Source organism: Anolis carolinensis, chromosome 4 (assembly GCF_035594765.1).
Source record: "Anolis carolinensis isolate JA03-04 chromosome 4, rAnoCar3.1.pri, whole genome shotgun sequence".
Classification (NCBI taxonomy): Eukaryota; Metazoa; Chordata; class Lepidosauria; order Squamata; family Dactyloidae; genus Anolis; species Anolis carolinensis.
In genome coordinates, this window is record NC_085844.1 from 48,536,598 (window position 1) to 48,561,674 (window position 25,077).

A 25,077-nucleotide genomic window follows, 5' to 3' on the forward strand; every position below is an offset into this window, starting at 1 on the left:
CACAAAAAGAGCAAATTTCTTCACAGAAAAATCTATAATGAGAGACTTATTCTATGCATAGGCGTTTCACAGAAAGCAACCTTTTCCACATAGGAGTAGACAACTGTTTTGCGCATAAAATTGTATTCTGTGAAAAACAACCAAGTGCAAATGTTGTGCAGAATACAGAATTGTGAGGAAATATGGTTTTAAAATACTTTCTCATAGTTGGAAGAACATTGCTAAAAATCACTTATTTTTTTCTTCAGAAGAAAATTTGTGAAGAATTACACCCCTGTTTCTAGCAGGACAGCATTTTTGATGGCAGAATGGGCTTATTTCTAATGCTAGCCTCATACAGCTATACCATCTTTGACTTAAAATTCTACTGTCCCTTTGACTCCAACCCATGATAAATATAGTGGCGTTTACAGAAGGCTTGGAGGCACTGTGTGGTGCTGATATGTCACATATCATTATAAAAGCCTCTTGAAATTAATCTGAATGATTCAATCCAAATTAAATCCATTTGCAAATATGCTACATTATTTATAATCAACAACATGTGAAATATATGAGTTTTCAGCAAATATTTCCATTATTATTTTTAATAATTTTGATGCATTTTAAAAAGCAGAGGTAAGTCATTAAAAGAAATTTGGAAGAGATAGAGATTAATGAGTCAGAAGTACTAATAGCCAAAGCTGCTTCTTGCTCTCCTCACCCATTTTCCCCTGGAGTCAAATGCTTAAAAGGTTTTAAGAGTGAAGAACTTGAATGCAAGTACTTGCACTGTATACAACCAATATAAATCATATTGTATCACATCACAGATTTTTCCTGTTTTATATAATGGTTTATGCTGCTGCCACTCAAAAGAGGTATACACAAGCAGTATGTTCTATCTTTATCCTCGTCATTGCCTTTGCCAAGAATTCTATTTAATGTTTGTGTGTTCCTACAACATGCTTCAACAAAATGTCATATGCATACTGTGCGCTGAAAGAAAACAAACTGAAAAAATAAACAGCATACAATAATTAGGGGGAAGGCATCTCTCATTCCTTTCATTTCTTCTCCTAGTATTCATTGTGAAATTGTTGAGTGAAACAAAATAACATTTGAGTTTAGGGAACCAATATTCATGTGTGTATATGTATGTGTTTAGTGCAAAAGAACTAGGCTACAAGAAAGATAACCTATTGTGCCTGATGTTATTATGTGATATGTAATACTAACAAATTAAATTGAATTTTATAAAATGTCAAATGCTTGCCAGTTATCCCAGTATTTTTGGACTCAGTGGCCAGAATACTGGGATCAATTTGCTTCTTGATGAGTAATATATCTCAAATGCCAGAGACTTCTCTTAACAACAAAAACCTAAAAATCAGCCAGGAATACCATGCGGGACTGGGCTTTCACGTGCTCTCTGAGCAACGTTTGCAGTGCTTAAGATTTTTGACTAAGGCCTCAGTTTTATGATTTTGGATTTCTTGTCTTAGATAAGTTAGTATCCAGGCCATACCTTTTTTGTGTTACATCTTTTGGATTCTTTCTACAGGCATATTTCCTAGGCACCTATTTTTTATCACTTGAACACCAATTTTTTTAAATGAAATCCTTTAATAAGTTTTAATGAAACCAAATTGTATTTAATTTATCAACTGCCTGCTCTTATAAACAATTTTACTGGCTGTAATTGTAGTGACAGAAGGGTTGCTGTGTTTTAAAAAAGTTTTTTAAATTATGTTTTATGTCATGACTGAAAAGTGCTTTGAGGACCAACTAAGAAAAGGTGAAGAGAATGGATTAAAACTAGCACTGTATCTGCAAAAGTTTCCTTCAGTGCAACAGTGCTTTCTCCCTCTGTATGCTTCTCTCCGGCCCTTTGTACTATCCCAACATTTACCCAATGGTGTTTATCAGTCTTATAGAGCAATGTTTCTCAAACTTTGCTCCTCCAATTGTATTGGACTTCAGCTTCCATCTTACCAGCTGTTAGGAATTGTGGGAGCTGAAGTCCAATACATTTGGAGGAGTAGAGGATTGAGTTGAGAAACACTGTTCTAGAGAAATGCATCTCAAACTATCTGATGCAAGGGAGTAACGTTTTTGTTGCACTGTCTCAGAGACTGGTGCCATATATGTTCCCTTTGGCTATGCTTCTTTCTTTTATTTCTCTTCCCAGTGAGCAGGAAGTAGTGGCATCAGGACTGGCACTTGCCCATGGAATGCTACTTTGAAAATACCACTTTGAAGCATATTGGGATGATGTAGCAGTAATCTGACGGAGTAACCATCCTCCCAGTTCTGCTGGTAGATGTTACCTGTTCAGAATTACCCCATGGGGAGATAGTGGCGGAGTATAAATAAAGTGTATTATTATTATTATTATTATTATTATTATTATTATTATTATTATTTTATCTATCTCATTTTAAAAAAATAATAAGAAAAATATAGTACACAAGAAGCCACCTTCTGCCTCAATAGATTATTTTATCAATCTCCCCTAGTATTCTCTATTTTTACTAGGGAAGTTCTTTTCAATTTCTGGTGCAATGTTTTACATCCCTTATATATTATTTGATTCTTTTAAGCAGAATTGCCTAGAACTAAACCTGAGGCAAAATATATGTCCTATCTCTACAATGAATTCTGGTCCCTCTGCAGCAGTGGTTCTCAACCTGGGGTCCCCAGATGTTTTTGGCCTACAACTCCCAGAAATTCCAGCCAGTTTACCAGCTGTTAGGATTTCTGGGAGTTGATGGCCAAAAACATCTGGGGACTCTAGGTTGAGAACCACTGCTCTACAGAGAGTGTACACTGAATATATAAAATTCAGTAACATCTGATGGCCCCATCTTGGGTGCATCTTTTCTGGGTATTACTCCATACTGTTAGAAGTTATCTGAGGTTCTGAACCTATTGAGGGAGAGAAATGGGAGTCAGTACTTTGGAAAACTCTTGAAAGGTCAGTTTAAAACTTAGAGCATATTCATGGCTTCACTGATACAGATGCCATATCACTTTTTAAAAAAAAATCCAAATGACTAGTGCTGAATTAAATATGGCTTCAGGCTGTAGCAACTTTCTTCTTGATAGTTTCTACAGAGGCACAGGATAGGTCTTGTCCAACAAAGCTTCATCCTTGGGGAGGGCAATGGATTCAATGGATCGAATATGTCAGCACTGGTAACTTAGATTTGATTATGAGTTTGCATAACCAGTCACAAAAATGCCTCAAACAATTATGAAACCAGTGAACAAGAACTGACATTTGCATTGATAGCATTGACTCAGTTGTTTCATATGTTACATCCATGGTGTGGGTTGCTGTCAAAGAAACACTTTCACTGTGTATGAAATGTACATCCTACAGAGGTATACCGGGGACACGGCTGCAGGGTAAGGGAAAAGAAACCCTTCCCAGTGCCTAAGAAGGAAACAATTCTATTTGCAGATGCCCTCCATTGGATGTTGATATTTTATTTCCTTCGTGGATACCCAAAATGTCTCCCTCAAATCACACAATACTTCTTTCCACAGTATATTTAACTTACAGACTTTACTGACACATGGTGTAGTGATGCCTATCAGCTCAATGTGAATTTTCCTGAAGATTAGATTGGTTCCTGGGACCAGCTCAGAAGTCTATCTGATATCAGAATCAGGGATATGGTCTCAGCCTGAGAAGCCAAATTTGGCCAACCTGGATAGGGCTCCCTACCCCTGCTCTAAAGGAATTGGATACATTCATAAAGAACAAAGTAAGAGCTAGAAAGCTTGATAAATTGTCCTTTATGTTCATAGATATTATACTTGAAAATAACCATTGTTAGGGAGAAAGGGACCACAATGTAGCCTGCATACCATGTTGGTGTATTTCCCAGATGTCTAGTTAGACTTTAGACCTTTAGACTTTTACTTCTCCCTCTTTAGAAGGCAATTGTGGAGCACAGAATTAAATTCTTCACTTATTTGCAACTTTTCTAATCTTGTATGGGCTGCAAGGTTGATGCCTAGGTTTTATCCAGCAGGATAATTCATGTGTTAAGTCTATAGAAGTGATTGTAAGAAAGGAAACTTATACTGTTTTCTTAGTTGACGTGCATAGATTCCAACCAACAACATGGACAGTTCTTTGCTGAGACAGACTGGATCTGTCATATAATGTCATTTCAGAATGAAGATGAACTGCATAGACCGAAATTATATGAATCTGCACTGCCATATAATCCAGTTCAATGCAGTTCATCTGCATTCTGAAACTGCAGTATGTGGTAGTGTACATCCAGCCTGAGAAAACTGGCAAGGCTTAAGCAACGCTGCTTAGGCTAGCCCTTATAAGATCAATGGTGCTCAGTTTTAGGTCCCTATAACATGTTGAACTACAGCATCCACTACATGACTAATGATCAGGTTTGTAGACCAACTACCCCTGAGGACTCACAACTGAGACCCACTACCCCAGATAGTTTCCATGCCTTTCCCCTAAAATGTTGCAACACAGTATTTCTTTCTGTAGTAATGTTTGAAGATGTGCATCACCTACAGGACATGGGGCTCCTGTCTCAAGAATCTTAATCACACATTTTTGCTCAAAAACATAACTCTTCACCCAGAGTTAGACAACACTTCTTTACCTTACTAGGATTGAAAATAAGAAAGACTTTTAGACATTTAACAATTGTTTCTAACCTAGTTGAGAACTACTTAAATATATATACAGTATATAGGTAAAAAAAACCCCATAAAACTGAAAAATGATAAAAGTATGAATTTATTTTCAAAATAAAAATTGAATTTTGTGGTAGTTTTCCATTTACTGTTTGGCAGACTGCAGCAACAAAAAGGTTTTTACTGGTTTTAATTTTAAAATGTGTTAAAAACAGGTATCTATGAGTAGAAGAGGTGATTTCTCTTTTACTGTATTTGATTGTTTTGTACATCTGTGAGGTCATTTAAACTCCATCTGTACAAACACACAATTTGGGTATTTTCTTTTCACACTTAAGTATGTAATCACTGGTTTTTGCACATCAAAAGATTGTCTTAACTCGTACCTCCATATTCAAATCAACCACATGAACAAATATGACTTGCCTTCCAACGAAATAGTATTCTGGTAGCTAAATGAGGCTGGATTCCCAGTTGTCAGATGTGTTTCCTGACATGTTTGGATCTGTGATTTAATTTGAGGAGACGCTGACTGCTTTATGGAATTTATTTGCTGTTTTCCCTGCCTTCTGAGTAGCTGATATTTTGTCAGTGACAGAAAATCTGCACTATTTATGGTTTTGCACGATAAAACTACAGCATCCCTATCACATGGCATCTTCTCCTAAGCCATCTGTCACAGAGGTCTGGCATTTTATGTGAATGCTGGTCAGGCAGACTTAACCCAAGTTTTTTTATTATGAAAAATGTCAGCAACTACAACATTTAGCATTTTACTTTACAGTGGCCATTAAACTTGATTACTTGTAGCTCTGTTTCATGGCTGTACTTAGATATCAGCCATGGAGCCAAAAAAACACAAGGGTAATCATAGCAACCCAGTTAGGTCCTGGAAAGTTCAGCTGGCAGGGATGCAGTTAATATCTCTGAGATATAAGTAAGGTTTATTAATGGTGATACAAAATGTATTTGATATTATACAGATGGCGTAAGATGTTGTGGTTACTAAGTTATTATCCAGGATAAGCTGTACTGTCAAATTCGGGGCTTAAAACTATCACAGGAGATTAAATTATTTACTAAAAGGGGGCAGAAAGATATATCCAAAGCATCTTAGTATGAACATTTTAGAAGTGTATTTACTTCCCATAAATATAATAAAGCAGATCTTACTTTAAGCTGAGGGATTGAAAATTTGGACTTCATCATTCAAGATAAGGATGTGAAAGGGTTTCTGACTTTTTCACATGTAAAGACAATTGGCTTGATAGTTTCAATTTTTCATATGAAACTGAGACCACTGATTTTTCTAGTCTCATGACTAGCACAGATATCATTTGGGCACTAGGTATTCTGGGCCATGTTTTAAAATACTTAATGTAAATATTTAGGTGGGACCTCTCTTTTTTTTTTTTTTTTGTAATTTGAATCTATTGATTTGTGTTCTAGTATCTGGTGCAGCAGGAAACAATCTTGCACTGTTTTTTATATGACATCCATTCAGATATTTATAGTTATTATGCCACCTACCAGCTAGCTCTTTTCCTGTCTATACATACCCATTTCCCTAAGTAGTGGTTACTCACAAGGCTTGGTTTCCAAACCTTTGGTCATCTTGGTCACTCTTCTCCAGACATGTCCCTATTGTTGATATATTTTCATCTGGAACTTAAATAATCACAACTGAAGTAAGATTCTGTTCCCAAAGACATGAATTGTCCTTCAGGCAATTAAAAAGCACTAGCCTTCCCAGATCATGGGCTGGGTCTTAGGATTTGGTCCGTTTGTGATCTCTGGCAGCCATTGAAGAGGTGGATGGTGTGAATATTCTCTCAGAATCAGTATAATTGAATCAGTGAGGATTTATGGAATTCTTGCTATAGTAAATTTCTGTCTTCACTGATATCCTTTGTGATGACCATTGAGCAAACATAATAAAAGCATCCACCAAATCTCTGAAAGCGGCATGCCATTTGATTATTGGCAGATGCAGAAGACCTAATGTATATAGATACATTTATATGAAAATTAATTCAGTGGGTTAGAGTTGCTTCAGATGGTGTGTTATATAGGAAAGATGACCTGAGATTTGGTAGTTCCAGGTCAAAGTGTTCACCGAATTACAAGCTTTACTGGGTGACCTTTGGGGCCAGTCACTCTTTTTTCTCAGATTCACCATCCTCATAGGCTTGTTTTGAAGTAAAGCTGGGAGGCAGAAAACTCTATATGCCTTCTTGGGTTTCTTTCAATCAGTCAGCTAGCCAGTTAGTCAATCAACCAATCAATAAGGATACACATATCAATATTAATAAGAAAGAAAGAAAGAAAGAAGCAACATTCTAAGACATGTTGTAGTTTTGTCATAAATGCTGAATGAGAACCAATATGAGGAAGATTCTGCAGTTGTTCTGTACACTTCACAATAAAGCTTTATTTTTCAGTAAAGGACACAATCTGGTTCTCTTTATTACAGTAAGCTTTTTAAAAGATCTTTGTAATTCAAAACTCCATTTGAGATGAAGTGAGATTGTCAGTGATGTATAAGACCCATGGCAAATGGTCCTCTTGTATCTGATTAGTGCATTCCTTTCCCTTCCCCCTTTGATACAGATGTTGTAATATCCCTCTCTTGTGGGGGAAGGGGTAGAATATAATAATAATACTGTTGATGAGCTAAGCAGTGAATTAATGCTTTTATCTGAAAGGGGGTCATAGTTCTCTGTAAAAGTGAAATGACTGAGGAGATTTAAAGCTAAACTTTTTTTAAAAAAAAAACAAAGTCTGATTTAGTAGATAGATAAATAGACAGATAGCATTTAAGAATCATCTTATTCAAATTCTACTTACCATGTTTAAGTATAGAAATGTATGAGAGGGCATTATTGAGCTGTCACTTAAGTCTGCCTAAGAATTAAACATTAGTGGGTGTAAATCGAAAAGCTGGTTTTAGATTTAGATAAATTTAAATAAAAGCAGCATTTTCACTTATCCCTTAAAAGCTCCACATGTCTTGTGTTGTAATTACAAACTGTTCCCTCAGGGTTTTTTTAAAACTGTCTTTCCTCTTGCATATCAGGGAGCAGATATTGAAGTCGATGAAAATGGCACCCTGGATTTGAGCATGAAAAAGAATCGAAACCAAGAAAAGTTTACGCCTCTAACTTCTTCCAGTACAACGGTTCCCACTCCTTCCTCCTCACCCTTCAAAACGGGCAGCATCCTGGTCAATGCCACCTTTTATCAGGCATTGTGTGAAAAGGAAGGCTGGGATACACCTATCAACTATAGCAAGGCTCATGGAAGAAAAGAGGAAGAGAAAGAGGTAAGTTTTTAATTGTCATTACACAGTGGTGGTGGAATAGGAAATATGTCTGATCTCAATTGGTTTCATTTATGAAGTACTTTCTTGCATACAGAAAGAGACATTTCAGTCAATTTATACTAGGGTTGAGAAAATAATGAATGACCACATCCAAGGGACTTCTTCACATGGACTTACAGATTTGTGGGGGTCTGTCCCTATAGCAATGGCAATAATACTTTTCGATTACAAATTGTTCCGTGAAATTTTTGCTCCTTCCCATCCCAATGTTTTCTTAAAGAGTTCTTGACCTCTGGTTGCCTGCTTTCACAATCATCACATGGGGAAGGCTTGTCAAGTCCTCTGTTCTTTTCCCCTTACTCAAACAGCTGAAAAACCTCTCTTTTCTCTTTTTTTCTCTGCTGCCTCCCCAGTCAAATACTGCCCTCCATTGCTCTCTCTCTGCAGCAACTTTTTCTTGCCTTGCAGCAATGGAATAAGACAGGGAAGGATACTTTCCATCCCATGTGTTTTTAGCCTTAAAGAGCAGATCAAATCGCAGTAGCAGCTCCCTCCTTCGGGCTCATTTCAATAATGGATAGGAATATATGACAGCTGGAAATAGTTCAACATCATGTGATGGGCTCCATGACTCGCCATCATTGAAATAAGCCTGAAATGACCTTGGACGGGAAATAAGTCAATGTGATGAAGTCCTAGGGCTTGTCTATACTACTGTGTTTCCCTGAAAATAAGACAGTGTCTTATATTAATTTTTGTTCCCAAGGATGCTCTAGGTCTTATTTTCAGGAGATGTCTTATTTTTCCATGAAGAAGAATTCACATTTATTGTTGAACAAAAAAAGAACATTTATTATATACTGTACAGTAGTTGTCATCACAAACCAGCATAACCAGACAAACTGCCAATCCTATCAAGAATTTCTTGTTACTACCATTATTTCCATGTACAGCACCCTATGGTGCATACATTTACTGTTCCTGCATGCTCTGGTGTTCTGTTCAGCAGGAATGCTTCCAAACAAAAACTTTGCTAGGTCTTACTTTTGAGGGAGGCCTTATATTTAGCAATTCAGCAAAACCTCTACTAGGTCTTATTTTCTGGGGATGTTTTATTTTAGGGGAAACAGGGTAGTAAAAAAAAACACCTGCACTCACCCAAAATCCAACATTGGCAATCTTCATGACACACAGCCTCAACCCAACTTTGCTCCACACTAAACAAACTTAGAGAATACTTTAGAGTTTGCAGGAAGCTCCAGAGTATCTACAGGCTTTGCAATGCCTGGACAGGTGAATCAGGTCTGTTTCAGCCCAAAGCATTGTCCACATACACACTGCCACCAACACCTTTTCTCTATGCTGATCAGCACAGGGAAGGAGTTGTGTCACTGCCACTAGGGTTGTGTATGTTTTGTCTTTACAAATGGGCTCCGGCTGGTTAGGCCCTTACAGCCAGCCATAATGGCACAGATTCCCTACTCCCATTTTTTTCCAGCTGCAACAGACCACGTGACTGTTAAAAACAACTGCTTTCTGTTTCTTTCAGCTACACGTTAAGCATAAAGAGGCAGCCGCACACCCACATGGGGTTTCCCTATGAGCCCTGCTTGTTGAGCCAATCAAAACAGAAGAAAGTCAATACATTTCTTTTAGCCAAGTTGGGCTTCCATTTTTCTGTGGCAGGCTTCTGCCAAACACAGATCAGTGATCTAAATTCCCAGTGCCGCTTGCATATCTGCATGGCTTAACTTGTTTTTTGACTTAAATAGCAATAATTAAGCAGTTTACTTTCTACACACTTAAGAAACTGCCACTGATGGTTCCCTTCACCCAAGGCAAGCTTTAGAGGACATATCTTACCATTTCTAAAGCCACCATAAAATGAGGAGGTAATTTATATCTTCTTTAAAGAATGATTAATGCTCCTTCAAGTGGTGTGGCTCCCACTGAAATAAGTATTTAAAAAGGGTGCCTCCCTTATCTCAGCTTAATTGAAAGGGTAGTTTCTTAAGTCTAATGCCTTTAACCCAGGTCTTATTGAAGGATATAAGGAGAAAGTATCCCAGCAAGGATGGGAAGCTTACCGTCTTTCCATAACAAAAGATGTGTTGAGCTAGCTTAAAGAGACTTTCCCCCAAGTGAAGAGGAGGAAGCCAGAACAGTATGGGCTACCTCTGGCAATGTGAAACCCAAGCTGAAGAAAGAAAGGAAAGTGGAGGAAGAAATAGCCAAGTCTCCCTTAAAACCTGAACCCAGACAGCTTGAGGTTTGAAGCAGCTTAGGAAAGAAGGATGAGTGAAGGAGAAATAGCCAGGTCTCCCTTTATAAAGCCTGAACCCAATAGTCTTCCCTTCATGTGGTGAGGGGGATGAGGAGGAAGCCTGGATGGTGTGGGAATTGGGGCAGGTGCCACCGCCAGTGGGTGTGAAGAGGTCCAAGGAGAAAGGATCCCAGAAAGGATGGTTTCTTAAGACTGATACCCTAAAAATGACAGAAAGGGGACCCTTGTAAGCTCCCCATTGCTGCCAATGGGCCGGATCTTCCCGGATCTTTTGGCTGACGGACCAAAAAACAGATTTTTTTCCCTTGACCAAATTCAGGAGGCTCCCGAAAAACAGATCAGGTGGTCCACTAAAATCCAGATACTGAAAACAGAATGAGGCTTAACTGAATTGCACACCCCTAACTGCCACTGGTTTTCACCAATCACAGAGCTCTTTGCAAGCACCTGGTTGTCATGGTCATGTCTATTGAGGCCAGAATATGGTACTCATATAATCTGCAAGATTGGAAGATGCAACAGGTGACAGTCAGGTGCTCTGTGGGCAGTGAGGAGTGGCAGCAGCTGAAACATTTTGACAAGGGGACAGGTCAGCAAGGAGATAAGTTGGGCAAATCCAAATCATACATGACCACTATTTCTATTTGGGAACTCAATTTCTGTTGGAAGTAGAAAAAGAATTTGGAAATCTCAATACATGCAACCAAATTTTGTTTCATTTTAAGATCTTGTTTTATTGTATGTTTAGATTTTTCCAGTTCTGATATAGAATAATAAAGACTCACTGTCTCTAAAGATGTCATGTGTATCCTTGTTCTTCCTAAATCTGAAGTGGGGTAGTGCTTGAAGTTCTGAACAAGCCCTCCAAAATGCCCCACAACCACCCAACCAACAATCCACTTCTGGTTGTGAATACCATTTTCAATTAGGAACTTCAAAGATAGACAATTTAGTTCTTTTTTCCCATTATCTTGCCAGAAAAAAAGTGTCTAGAGCCCTAAACCGATCAAGTCTGTGTTATTTGAAGGACAGTATCTTCCTATATGCATCTTCTAGGGAGGCTTTTCTCTCTGTTTCACGATCCTCAAATGTACACTTGTTGGTAAAATGGGAAAGGGCATTCCTCATAGACGTTCCCAAATTTGGGATCTCCCTTCCTAGGCAAGTTAGACTACCAGTCTTCTTGAAGACTTTTTTTTTTTTTTACTTTGGCAGGTCACTGAACATATTTTAGGGGAAGCAGGCCTTGTATAATGTTCTGGGCTTTTATTCATATGGTTGTTGTGTTGATGGTTTATGTTTTTAACTGGTTGTGATTTTCTGATAATTTAATCCTTTTTTTTAAACTTCAGATACTGTAAATTTGTAACTTTGTTTGTTTCAGCTGTTGTATAATACCTTGAGTTCCCAAACTGTGAAAAATGCATGATATAAATATCACACTTTACCCAGCTTTGTTCTACACTGTGATTTACTGAAAATCTTCCATGAGCAGCTGTCAGCTCACTTGAAAATTCTAAGGAATACAGCAGTGCTTCCAAAGTTTGTTTTGCCTAAACATTTCAGTTTCAGACAGCCCATTTTTTACTGCCTCCATGCTGGCTCTAACAAATTCAAGGCAAAGTCATAAGTAGAGAACTTTTCACCCACCAGATCTTTTGCTCTATAGCTACATGGGCCAAATAAAAAGTACTCATCTCGAAATGTCTGTGAATGGTACAAATTATGTATAGCCCATTTTGCAGCATAAGTGCTGCTTCCAACTTTTAATCTATCTCAAGTAGAATCTCAGGTGACTCCTGAAATTTCAGGAAATTCCAAAGTGATCTCTGGTGTTTTTGATGTGTAAGCAATTGCATCTAGTGCAATCTAGTGTTCACATGTCAAAAAGACCCACTGTTGTTTCACCAGCCAGAAGCAGCTCCACAGCAGTGCCTTCCTGGTGGTAGTGCTGGTGATCATATGACTGGGCACCCTTGTTGTAAACTTACAAGAAGCAATGTCCCCAGCAAGGATGTGTTGAGAAACTGCTTTTAGCTTGCAAAATAGCGTAGTGGCTGTGGCCTCCAGGAAGACAGGGGACTGGTACCAATGTATTGTCAGGCCAGCTGGCCATGTGCACTGCTGAATGGCATCAGGGCACTCCCATGTCAGTATATATGGACTCCCCGTGGTGTGTATAGGGCAGCTCTGGAATAGACTACTCAGAATTATTTCATCAGGTGTAGCCTTGGACTATAATTCCAAGAAACCCTTAACATTGGCTATGTGGTGGCTAATATAAGTTGTAAATCAAATCCAAAGTATGGAAAAAGTACAACCAAACATTTGAATGTCCAAAGATTCTTCATGTCTTCTTTAAGAGAAGTTGGAGGAAGGATTACGGGGGGAAATGTGTGTGAGGGAGCACCGGCTGTGCATCCTTTTTACACCTGAAATTTGCAGCTTGCTGTAAATGGTGCAAGGCTACAACATGGCATAGTTTGTTCCTCTTAGGCAATTATAAAGTTCAAGCATTAAAGAAACCAAGGCAACATTAAAAATATAAGCCACATCCCATCTACCCTTCTCTGTTCCTCACAAAGACACTATAACACAAAGGAAGCATCAATATGCATGTCAACATGGCATGTCAATTTGGCCTACAATAAAGACTGAATAGAAAACAAAAATGCAGCTGTGGACCCATACACATGCCTTCATAAATAAGATAAATATTTACATAAAGTGAATCATGATTGGTAAGAGATACTGTACTAAATTATAATTTAAAACCTGGTGATTTCCTTGATTTTTGTTATGCCCTTTTCATTTATGTGTTTATTGAGTATTGGCAGTATGTTTTTTGTTTGTTTATTTGTTTATTTTCCCCCTCCCTCTATCTTTTTGGCCATGTTTGCCCCACAAATATTGATGCCAAATCTAGGCAAAGTAGAGTGTTAGTTGGACTTGCTTTTATGATGAATAATCAGCATCAGGCCCTTATAATGCCAATTGAATGACATGTTGATAAATTAACAGGAATCAGCACTGTTTATTCAGCTTTTATCTTTCCATATAACTTAGTAACAGTGCACACAAAATGGCTGCCAGGTGGAGGCCATATTAGACGATGCCTGATGGCCTTGTTTTCTCACAGTTTTCTCAAAGCTGTTTGTGACTAGTATCTTGCATCTCAGAAAATTAGGTTATTGATTCCTAAACCAGTGCAAGATTTAGGGAGGAAAGTATTGGATAAGTCTCTCAGTCATTTTGGGATTGTTGCGACTAATTTACTTGCTAACCAATTAGAATAGAGTCCAACAGTGTACTTCATACAGAATCAATGACCTTCCTTTCCATCTCCAAATATCTTGTGTTCTTTTAAAACTTATTTCAGATGGCAGAGGAACTTAAACCAGTCAGGTGTGATTGGAGAGGACATTGAATGGGAGAATTTCATTGCAAATGTGGCAAATGAGTGGCAAAACTTTGTCACAGGTTTGGAGTAAATCACTAAATGATGGATTTGGAGAGTTTACTAAGAAATATGGCTTGAAATGCCTTTTACTCAGTTTTAAGAGTGATGCAGAACACAGGAAATTCATTGTGATGTATTGCAAAATGATTTCAGAACTTTGGAATCACCAACTTGATACATCTATTTCTTATTTTGAGGGGGAGCACTGCAAAATGTGTATTTTATTTCTGAAAAAAAAAGACACAACACTTTGGCACAGGTTTAAGTGTTCTACATTTCAGAGTCTGTACTTAACAAAGCAGTCATGGGCCAGACAACCCTACTTTAAGGCTTTTGCATTTCATACAATTTATAAATTCAATGAAGAGAATATTGGAAATGTTGCCCTGATCCATGTCTGATATTTATTTCTTCCAAACAATATTGGATATCAACAATAGACTTGGGAGGGAAGTCTTAGTGGGTTGTAAGGATGTCAGCTGCCCCTTTGGATGAAAAGATAATTATTCTGTCTGTTTCAAATGTATTCTCATCTTATTCATAAGCACAACAGTTGGTCAGTTTTGTTGGCCATTTCAAAAAAATATTGTGTCCTATACAGGCTGAGAAATGGCCTGTCCAGATGCCTCTTTAAATGGAAAAAAATCATGAATGTGGAAAAGGCCAACACTCTCCAAAAAGAGGAAATGCTGAGAAATAACTGAAGCTGTCAGTTTAGTTCAACTGTCATTTCTCCAAAGATTTCAGGGCTTAGAATGTTAAAAGTGCCAGATGCTATTATCTGTTATTTGTGTTGTCATTATGTGGGCTTTGTAGAAATCAATATAAATGTCCATCTGTACATTAATGGAATTTCATTTTCGCTGCCACCCCACCCCCTATATCTGCTTAGGAACAAACAGACTGGAAAGTATCCAAAGAAGGATGCAAATACTTGACTTTCTCAAACAACAGGCCATGCATACAGAAGTGCAATTTTGTTTCCATTTTGAAAACAAAATTGAAGGCCGAGAGCTTGCATGCACAGTGTTTTAACTTTCTGAATCATGACCACTCTCTCAGGTGATATTGAGGATTACATTGAAATGGTCACAGACTGTATTGAAGAATAAATCCATAAATTACATTGAAGTAAATGCAGTAAATTTCACAATAAATTGCTGTAGTAGCCATGTTGGTCATGAAACAAATTTCAAAATAAGCATTGTGCTAATTAGGCATTAAATTATGCTTGCCTTCTTTGAATAGCTAAATGTGTAATTGTAGGCATTACTGAAGAAAGCAACACATTGGAATAACAATCTCTTTTCTTATCTCAGAAAGATCCTGCAAACTGGCCTGAAAGTCTGGAGGAAAAGAAATACTCAGATGTCTCTGTCCCAAGTCCCAAACCCAAGATCCATTCACGAGATCTTAAAAAGGAACTCATCACGTGAGTAATAAAATAGTTGGTGGTTTTCATTCTTCTTCATTTTGGCTTCCAGAACAATCAGGTACTTCATAGTGCTGATTCAGAAAATCTGGACATATTATAGACTGTGAAGCTATGGGTGTCATGATATTTTCCATAGTCTGTGATTGTACTGAAACCTTTGGGTATAATATATTCACTTTTGCACCAGTTCCATGTACTGTGAGGCCCCTTGCCCATAGATATGATTACAAAGATTGGATTGCACAAGCAATGGTCAATTGATGGAAGCTTTAGGCAAGCCTGTTGTTTTTGACACTTCTATGGGATCACTCCTCCTTCAGCACATATAAACTAACAAATGAACAAGTATGTGTTACTGATTACAGAATAATTTAAAAGAGCAGTAGTTGGGCATAAATAATCATAATTCTATAACAGGAGTTGAATAGCAAATTGGCCCCCTATGGGTCCTGGGCCAGAAGAGTATCCTATTCCCCTTTGGTAGCCTATTTGTCCCCCATCCCAGTTTGTTTTATATCTAGAATTTCAATCAGGAAGTGACAGTATAAAGGGTCATAGAAGATTGCCCAGTTGCATGAAAAGTCATGGAATTGGGAGGCTTAAAGACTTATAGAGAGGCATGTATAGTTCATAAGCTGCATGGTCTCAGTTCCTGTAACAGATCTTGCTGTCAGTCCTTAGTCTGATTATTGTTTTATTGCTGCTTTTGAGAAGGTGTAGTGGATCTAGGGCTTGGGCAGTCAAAGTGTTAGTACTTTTTAATTAGCAGTGACAGTTGTATCATTTGGCATTTGCATTAGGTGACAGATAGTACCTGGGAAGCGGAGGGGGGTATTTCTTGAATGACCATAGTCCACCAGCTATATAAGAAACCTGGAAGTGGTAAAGATGAAAACGACTAAAACTCCTTTCTTGCCTCATGGAACATAGAATGGAAAATAGCTATACTTCAACTTCTATATGTTACAGCTTGGAGGACCAAATTTAATGCTGCATACCTCAACTTTATTTCAAAGGCTGCTCACTATATTGTACCCTCATTTGCCGTTTTAAGACCAACAAAACTTAATAAAATGAATGGAATGAAAAGTCCCTCATTTATTAAAACAGCTGTTTTCCAAGGATTTTAAAAAGATCTCTTACAACATTATTTTTGTTCCCATCATCCACACAATTTTATCATTTTAATAGCTGGAGTAAATGGTTCACCTCAATAGTAGGATCGAAAATATGGAGCTTTTAGGTCATTTGGGGGCTGCAGCTCCCCATTTGTTGCCATGGGCTATGCTGGCTAGGAGTGGTGGAAATTACTGTTCAGCAATGTAAGAAGGAAGTGTTCAACTGCTCTAGAGTTTTAATAACTGCAAATTATGGACCCAGTCACACTATACTGTCACAACATTATATGATTACACTTTAACTGCCATGGCTGCATCCTGTGGAATCCATGGATGTGCAATTTAGGGAAGGGTATTAAGAATTCTCTGCCAGAGAAGTCTAGCATATCACATAATTGCAAATTAGAGATGGAAAGAATATTCAACATATAAAAATGGTTGAAAGGCATGTTTCTTGAATGTCAGGATATCCTGATTAGAAGAATCTTGGACTGAAAGGAATCTTCACAGTTCAGGATTTATTTTGAGAAAAATGCACACATGTCTGTTTCTGACAGAAAACCATGTTTTCTCCACAATAAACAGCATTTCCCTTTTTTTTAAAAGCTGTGGACAATCTTTTTTCACATAATAAATCCCTAACTTCAAACAGTCTGAAAAACTGGTCCATCTTTAAAGACTTACTTGCAACAGAAGAAAACTACTAAAATTACATGTTTCTTCTTTCAGTAAAGAATTAAGTATCTACTAGAAACCCTGGGATTGCATAGGATGCAACCATACAGTCAAAGTGAAATCATAAGATATAACTATATGGGGTGAAAGTGCTCTTAGTACAATATTGAATCATTGATAATTTTTGCTTTGAACACAGCATACTGATGCGCACTCTAAACACATTTTATCCACACACTTTAATTCCAAAACACTTAAGTATTGCTATATAAAGAGTCTAAAGGTAATGCTGAGGGCAGAGGAAATTTGCTAAATATTCACCGGCAGAAGAGGTAGTTAGTGAACAATACAGATGGCTCCATCATGAGGAAGTACCGATAATGACAAGAGCAATTGTAAAGAAAAATTCTACTCTGAGGCTCAATTACAATGAACTTTCCTCATTATAAATATAGATTGCATATTTTGAAATATTAATAGCCTCTCCAGTGATTATATTATGCCAGTGCAGCTGTATGACTCAGAATGAAATAAGTTGTCCAAATGACGTATTACTGCTTAAAAGAATATTGTGCATTCTATGTCTATTTTTAAAATATTGCTTGGAGACCCACACTGCGAGGTTTAAAGAGCAAATAATTTTGCTTCACAGAGCATAACTGAAAATAGTACCTTGGGTTAAAAATACCTAACAGAGACTAAACATTTTCGGATTTTAATAAGCAATAAAAATAAATAAATAAACAGGCTTAAAGAAGCAAGGGACTTTTATTCTCCCTGGATTTTAAAAAAATGAAAAGAAAAGGCAATTTATTAGTAAAAATAGAAAATTGAAATATTTTAATACCTTTCTCAGAAAACTGCTTTTTTCATGATATGAGATCTTGAAGCTGACTGAAGTTCAGTTTTTACCTCCGTTACTTCCTTGGTTGCAGTCATGGTATGCAAAGTTATGGATTTCTGAACCAAGTATCAGTCCATGTATTCTGCCCTTTCTCCAGCCCCCATTTCTCCCCTTGATGCCTGTGTTCAATGTACATTGTTTATCAAGACACATTTTCCAATTGTACCTGATGTAGAAGATCCAGGTTTTCATCTCTATTTTAAAATGCGGACAGGAAGATGGGATCACATTCTGCTTTCTGTTCCTCTTTTGTAAATATAGATTAAATCACATTTTCCTGGTTTGTATGTGATGGGAAACTGCTTTAATCATAGTCTGTCAGTACTCATTTCAAAAACATTTGAAAGACAGAAGAGGAGAGGAAGGACCATAGTGTCTCTTCATTCTGAAAACCATGTTTTATTAGACAGAGGTCATTACATTTGAACTGGGGCAGAAGATTTTGGTGGCCACTCAAAACAGGAGATCACACTGGCCTTTAAAATAAATACATATAAATATATTGCAAAATCTTACTCTCGATTCATATTCCAAAATCTGTTCTGTTCAGAGTACTAGCCATTACCTTTAAGGCTTTTAATGGGTTAGAACCAAGTTGTTTGAAGTTCCCACTACAATAAAGACAAACAATCTTTGTGGGTCCAGGACTCAATCTTTGGGCCTCAGAAATCCACAATAGCTTCACTTCAAAAAACATAAGCAGACAAAAGTTTGTGGGGGAAAAGGGGCAGACAAGGGGCAGGAAGCTTTCAGGTGTAGCAGAAGCGGAACAAAGAGAGGCCAGAAGCAACAAAACGGGTCCAGGGGCTTCAAAAACAGCATGTGGCTGCATATGGTTCATAGGCAACACAATTCTTATTCCTGGCTTGTACCATACAATCCTGCCCAACCAATATGTTTCAGTGACTTATTGACTAAGCTAAAATTGCAGATTTACCAATAAGTTTACTCAAAATTTGTGGTACTGGCGCTACCACTATGCCATTCCCACCTATGGTTTATTGCCTTTTGTATGCTCTTAAAGACCTGGATCGTAATCCCCCCAATCAAGTTGTAGTTCATGTTCACTTTAAAGCAGAAATAATTTAACAATTCCTGATTTTTTATTCAGTTACTAGTGTGAGATAGTATTTCTAAACTGTGGAATATTTTATTTAATGATGGTTTATGTGTAAATTATCTTTTGTAAAGGTGTAAACCATTTATATTATCCATAAAAGCAGTAGACAGATGCCTAACACAAAATAAGGATGTGAGCACAATATATAAGCATCTGAATAAAAAAAAAATCCCCAAAGACATTTAAAAGAAAATCCCTGTTACTAAACAGTAGTCTGTTTGACTTTAGTGCTGAATTCCTAAATGTTCTTAGAAAGAAAACAAAAAGGTAGATAATCCAAGTAGTTACTTCATTTACCCATGTATCTAAACCTGGGGCCCTTTATCTATACAGTTATAGTGCTGTTTCCCCTTAGATTGCCATCTTTGGTATGGATTTCTGAAATTTAGGATTCTCAGCCAAAAAATCTAGTGCATCCCCAAACTACAAGCCCCAGGATTCCATAAAATGAAATCGTGGCAGTTAAAGTGCAATCATGGAACTACAACTATGTAGTGTGAAAGGGGACCTTTTAAAAGTTTGGCTTATCAATAGCCTCCCCAAAATGTCATGATGGCATCTAAATATCACCCATCAAAGAGTCCTGTGGCACCTTAAAGGATGTCACAAGGCTGACTTACTCCTTTTTCTTTCTCTTTCTTTGTGCTGCAAAAGACAAACATGGCTACATCTCTGGAATGGCTACCCTTCTGGACTAGCAAATGTATCATGGCATGAACTTTTGTAAGCGAGACCTAACTACATGAGATGTTGTCTATTAAAGTGACTCATATGAAAAATATCTGACTTATGTACAGCCAGTTTTAAGGTGTATTGAAAACAGAGGGTTCTGTTCCATAAAAACAAGTGTTGCATGGCATCTAAAAGATTAACAATTCTTGTTATGACATAAGCTTTTGTGAAAATAATCATCTCATATATGAAGTGTTGATCAATCATCTATTATGCACATGCTTATATATATGCTGGGGCACGTTATGATCAGATGATTTAGAGGAATTTGGAATGCAAAAACTAAAAATAGGAATATTGAACTGATCCACTACCAAGCTAATAGATGGGTGATAACTAGTGTTCCAGATCTCATAGCCTGGCCTGTCTCCTCTAAACATCAAGGTAAAGAGAAAATTTGCAGGGCAAGACCAATGTCTTGAAAAGTCTGAATTTATATACATATATTCCCATATTTGTAAACTTTCTATATTGTGTAGCTGTGCTTACTTAATGTATAATGCTTAATGACACTAATAGGGCTGTCTTTGTAACATCCCTTCCAACATCCATGAAATTACAAAGGGTTGTTCCTAAGTCTCAGGTAGTGGTACTGAAATGTCGGGATCTAGGATACCCCTGAACTGAAAATCAGTAACAGTAGCAGTGACAATTATTCTTGTACCAATGTCACATGCACCTTTAAAAAAAAAAACAAAAAAAACAAGACCCAACACTTTCCCTCTTGTTTAGAGCATGAAAAGTCCACTTCTGTGTATTTACTTGAATCTTACCGCCATAGGTTTTAATAGATACAAGTTTTTTTCACATTAAATGTTTTATCACTGCAAGAGCATCTGTGCTATATTTCATCTATTGTTTTGTTGATAGACATTGTTAAGTAATTTTCATTCTTTGTACGTTTTGCATTTGTAGTCATCCCTATCTTCACTTAATACTGTCCCATATAATGATCTGCCGCCACAGGTAATACTTTAAGCATCTGATAGCAGTATCTACGAAAGCATACCCCATAATAACATTTTAAAATCTTTAACATGCTACAAAACAGTGCGTGGCTTTTGCTGCAGCAGACTGAAACAACTACTTTACCACATCACTGCCACCCCCAAAATTATTTCTATAAACCTTTTAAAAACAGTCTTGCTACCAAGCCCATACGGGTTCAACCAGATTAAAGGTATTTTATGTAGTTTCTAAAAATCTAATAATATGTATGGGTCATAGATCTTGATTTTTAGATATTCCAAAGTGAAAATATATCTATATGAGATCTGAGACCTATAGCCCTATTAGTTGCTGTTAGTGTTTCCTTTCATACACCTGACTCCAGAAGATGCTTAAACATCTATCAAAGCAACTGAGTTCATGGCAAAAAAAGAAAAAAAGCCAAATATTGAAGACCAAGAAGGTAGCTGGCTGAGAATCATTGCAGCAACGGGTACTTGATGAAGACCCCAGAAAATGAACACTTGGATTGCAGGTGAAAACTGAGGAAACTGGAAACTGAGGTGTTGTTTACCATTGGTTCATTTAATCCAAGCCTTGCCAAAGAGCAAAGACAAGAAGCTGTGTCATTGTTAGATTTTGGATATTTATGAACAAGACTGTTTCTGATGACCAAGTGAAAACTCAATTAGTTTAAAATTCAAAGACTTCATTGCCAAGATATGTATTTTCTATAAATAAGAAGAGACATCTAAGTTTTCAATCCAACTGGTTCAACAGATTTTCCTGGTTAGCCTACTTGTTTCATGTACAAGGTGCACACTGTAAGTAAATACTGTGTGGTATTTTGAGGAGAAATTGGGGCTAAAGGTGGTCATCAGAAGCTTGGTACATTGGTTGCTAAACCAAGATGCAATATAAGTCTTCAGTGGACATGAAAAAACAGAGTACCATCAGAACAACTTGTACTTGACTGAACATTTCTTTCTAATTCACGTTGGAAAACATCTTAACATAGCCAGTCATTATGATAAAAGATATAAGAAGAAGGCAGAAGAAAACAGAAATAAACTTCTGCCAACTGTGGAAACTATTGTCCTTTGTGGTTAACAATAACTTGCTTTAAGAGGGAGAAATTATTCAGTACCTATAACCTGTGAAGAACCATTGCACAATGATGGTAATTTTAAAACCTTGTTGGGATCTTATGCCAGATCAAGAGACACTGACCTTAAAGGTGATCTCAAAACTGCAGCTATGAATACCAAGTATACTAGTCCTCAAATACAGAATGAAGAGGTGTGTGAAATGGCAGAAATCCGTTCCATTTTTGTTTCCATTTTGGGAAGATTCTGGGAGATTAGGAAGAGGGATGTTCAGATTTGTAATTTGGAACCCTGAATTCTGTTTTCATTCTGGTAAGATTCAGTCCATTGGCACCAGTAGGAAAACTTCAGAGGTTCGTTTCTTCATCATATTTAGGGCTATCAGGATGAAACTTGCTACACTTATAGGATTGTAAGCTGAAGGGGTCCTTCCAGGTTCATTTCAAGCAGGTCAGTTGTCAAATCACTGAAATTATCTGAAATCTGAATCGACCAACGGAGTTTCACACAAACTTAGAATGAACTAATAGACATTTGTAGTGACAAGATAGTCAAAAAAAATTGTTGAAAGATGTGATGCATCAGTTTTTCTGTATTTTGGCAGATGAAACTTTGGATGTGAGTACCTCAGAACAGTTATCACTCTCAGCAATGTGCATCAATATTAAAGCTGCAGGAATAAAAGAAGACGTTTTTTCAAGTGTTTTCAAGATAATACCTGCATATCCTCCACTCGTCATATCACTTATCTTTACAAAGCTTATAATCTTGAAAACACTTGAAAAAATTGGGCTGAACTTCCAATACTTGTATGGACAGGGCTATGATGGAACTGCTAATATGAGTGGTCATATTAGTAATGCACAGACAATTATATCACAGAAGTATCCAATGGCTGTCTACATCCACTGAGGTGCTCTGGCCTTAGCAAAGACTTGCAGCATTCCACCTGTCTGAAACTGTGAAGCAACAATATAACCTCTATGCAATTTCATCAGAGCATCATCCATCAGATTGGGACTGTTGAAGAAAAATATAAAAGACTATTTCTCTGAATCAAGAGCAAAAAAAACTGTTGCTACTTTGTGAATCCTGTTGGATTGAGTGACATGATGCAGTTTATGTTTTGTGGTGAGAACACTTGAAGAACTAAAAGAAAGTCTTCTATACAACAGTGAGACTTCTTCCCAAGCTTCCCTAGCTATTCTGAATGCTGAATTTTTAGTAATCATATACATCCTTAGAAAGCTTCTGTCATCATCCCTTCAGTGTAGCAAAACATTACAAAGGTCATTTTTAACTCTTAAATGTTTGAAAACATACATAAGAAGCACAATGAGGAAAGAAGACTGACTGGACTTGAACTCTTGAGTGTTCACTAAATTTTATCGATGGACCCTAATTTCAGTCAAAGCGTATTGACACAGTTTTCAAGTGTTTCCAACAGGCTTTGTGGTATTCTTTTGTAACTACTAAACTACAAATTAAGAAAGGAGCAGTGGTGGCACAATGGGTTAAACTCTTGTGCCAACTGAACTGCTGACCTGGAAGTTGGTGGTTTGAATCCATGAGACAGGGTGAGCTCCCTCCTGTCAGCCCTAGCTTCCCATGTGGGGACATGAGACCCCCCCCCCGCAAGATGATAACACATCCAGATGTCCCCTGGGCAACATCTTTGAAGATAGCCGATTCTCTCACACCAGAAGCAACTTGCCTCAATTTGCTTCTGACATGATAAAAAAAACAATTGAGAGTCATTTTCAAATTTTTAAAAATTTGAAGCTTTGTAGCTAAAATAGAAATGTAATTTAATTAAATCTATATAAAATATAGAATGTGTCATAAAATTTAAATTATTTTGTATGATGGACCAACTATTCATGAGGGGAAGTCATAGGGAGGAGGGAGCAAGCTTGTTTTCTGCTGCCCTGTAGACTAGGACGCGAAACAATGGCTTCAAACTACAGGAAAGGAGATTCCACCTGAACATCAGGAAGAACTTCCTCACTGTGAGGGCTGTTCGGCAGTGGAACTCTCTCCCCCAGGCTGTGGTGGAGGCTCCTTCTTTGGAAGTTTTTAAGCAGAGGCTGGATGGCCATCTGTCGGGGATGCTTTGAATGCGATTTCCTGCTTCTTGGCAGGGGGTTGGACTGGATGGCCCATGAGGTCTCTTCCAACTCTACTATTCTATGATTCTATGATTCGGTAAAAAAATAAAAAAAGTTTCAATCCTGTCTTCCAATTGTTTTTCCTGGCTATGGACCTGCTTGCGATCATTCATATCCATTTTTATTGTCATGATGATATAATTTGTATGATCATTGAAAAATATACTATTGTGGGGAGATCCATTCCAGAAAACGATCACAAGGCCAATTCCTACCTGAACAAATAAACATTTCTTCACATAGGAGTGGACTTCAATAGACAACTACGGTAGAGAGACCACTAATATATAGTTATTGGTATATTTATTTTACAATGTGCTAGAAATTGTAATTAGTATATTGATTTTGTAATTAAATAAGAACCCTTTAATGGAAGTGACCATACAAATGTAATTTCTCTGCATTTTCTTTTGATAGGTGTCCAACACCAGGTTGTGATGGCAGTGGTCATGTGACAGGAAACTATGCATCACACCGCAGGTAAAAGGAAAATGTGGGAGTCATTAATAAGGAAATATAAAAAAGTCAATGTATTGTCGAATGCTTTCACAGCCGGAATCACTGGAGTGTTGTGTGGTTCCAGGCTGTATGGCCGTGTTCTAGCAGCATTTTCTCCTGATCTGTGGCTGGCAACTGAATCTGGTAAAGCAAGTGTATATACCTGTGGAATGTCTAAGGTGAGATAAAGAACTAATGTCTATTAACCAAGTGTGAAGGGTGCAATTAGCAAGCTTGATTTACAAGTGTTGAAGTGGGATCCATCCATTAGCATGTGAGTAACTGAGAAGATAGCATAGTTAATGGCGAGGGCATCTACCTAGAAGTAGAAACAAGTCCTGGAAACCACAACAAAAAGCCCACTGTATGGTTCCTTTATGTGGGTGATACGTTCACCATTTGGAGCCACGGAGAAGAAGAACTAAATAAGTTTTTGGACCATATCAACAACATCCACCCAAACATCCAATTTACTAAGGAAAAAAAATGAAGGAAAACAACAATTTCTAGATTTCTAGAATTCCAATCATCATCCAGGGCAAAAAAGAGCACAATTAAAGCTCAGGTGGACCGTGCAAACAGAATCTGTGAACCCCACCTCCTTCAAGACGAACTGGAGCACTTAAACTGGGCTCTACAGGTTAA

The 25,077-nt window shown here is 37.4% G+C and overlaps 1 protein-coding gene across 7 annotated transcripts in view; it reads left to right on the forward strand.

The window, feature by feature from the left end:
• The window catches only part of st18 (ST18 C2H2C-type zinc finger transcription factor), a 248,617-nt gene that overhangs the window by 202,743 nt on the left and 20,797 nt on the right, over positions 1-25,077 (forward strand). For 6 of the 7 annotated variants that reach the window (XM_062980374.1, XM_062980376.1, XM_062980375.1 and 3 more), the window contains 4 exons: positions 7,739-7,984; positions 15,048-15,160; positions 19,635-19,703; positions 24,352-24,414. In XM_062980374.1, the coding sequence (XP_062836444.1) occupies positions 7,739-7,984; positions 15,048-15,160; positions 19,635-19,703; positions 24,352-24,414 (491 nt within the window). The remainder of the gene's footprint in view (positions 1-7,738; positions 7,985-15,047; positions 15,161-19,634; positions 19,704-24,351; positions 24,415-25,077) is intronic. The other variant, XM_008116197.3, reaches the window with a different exon arrangement.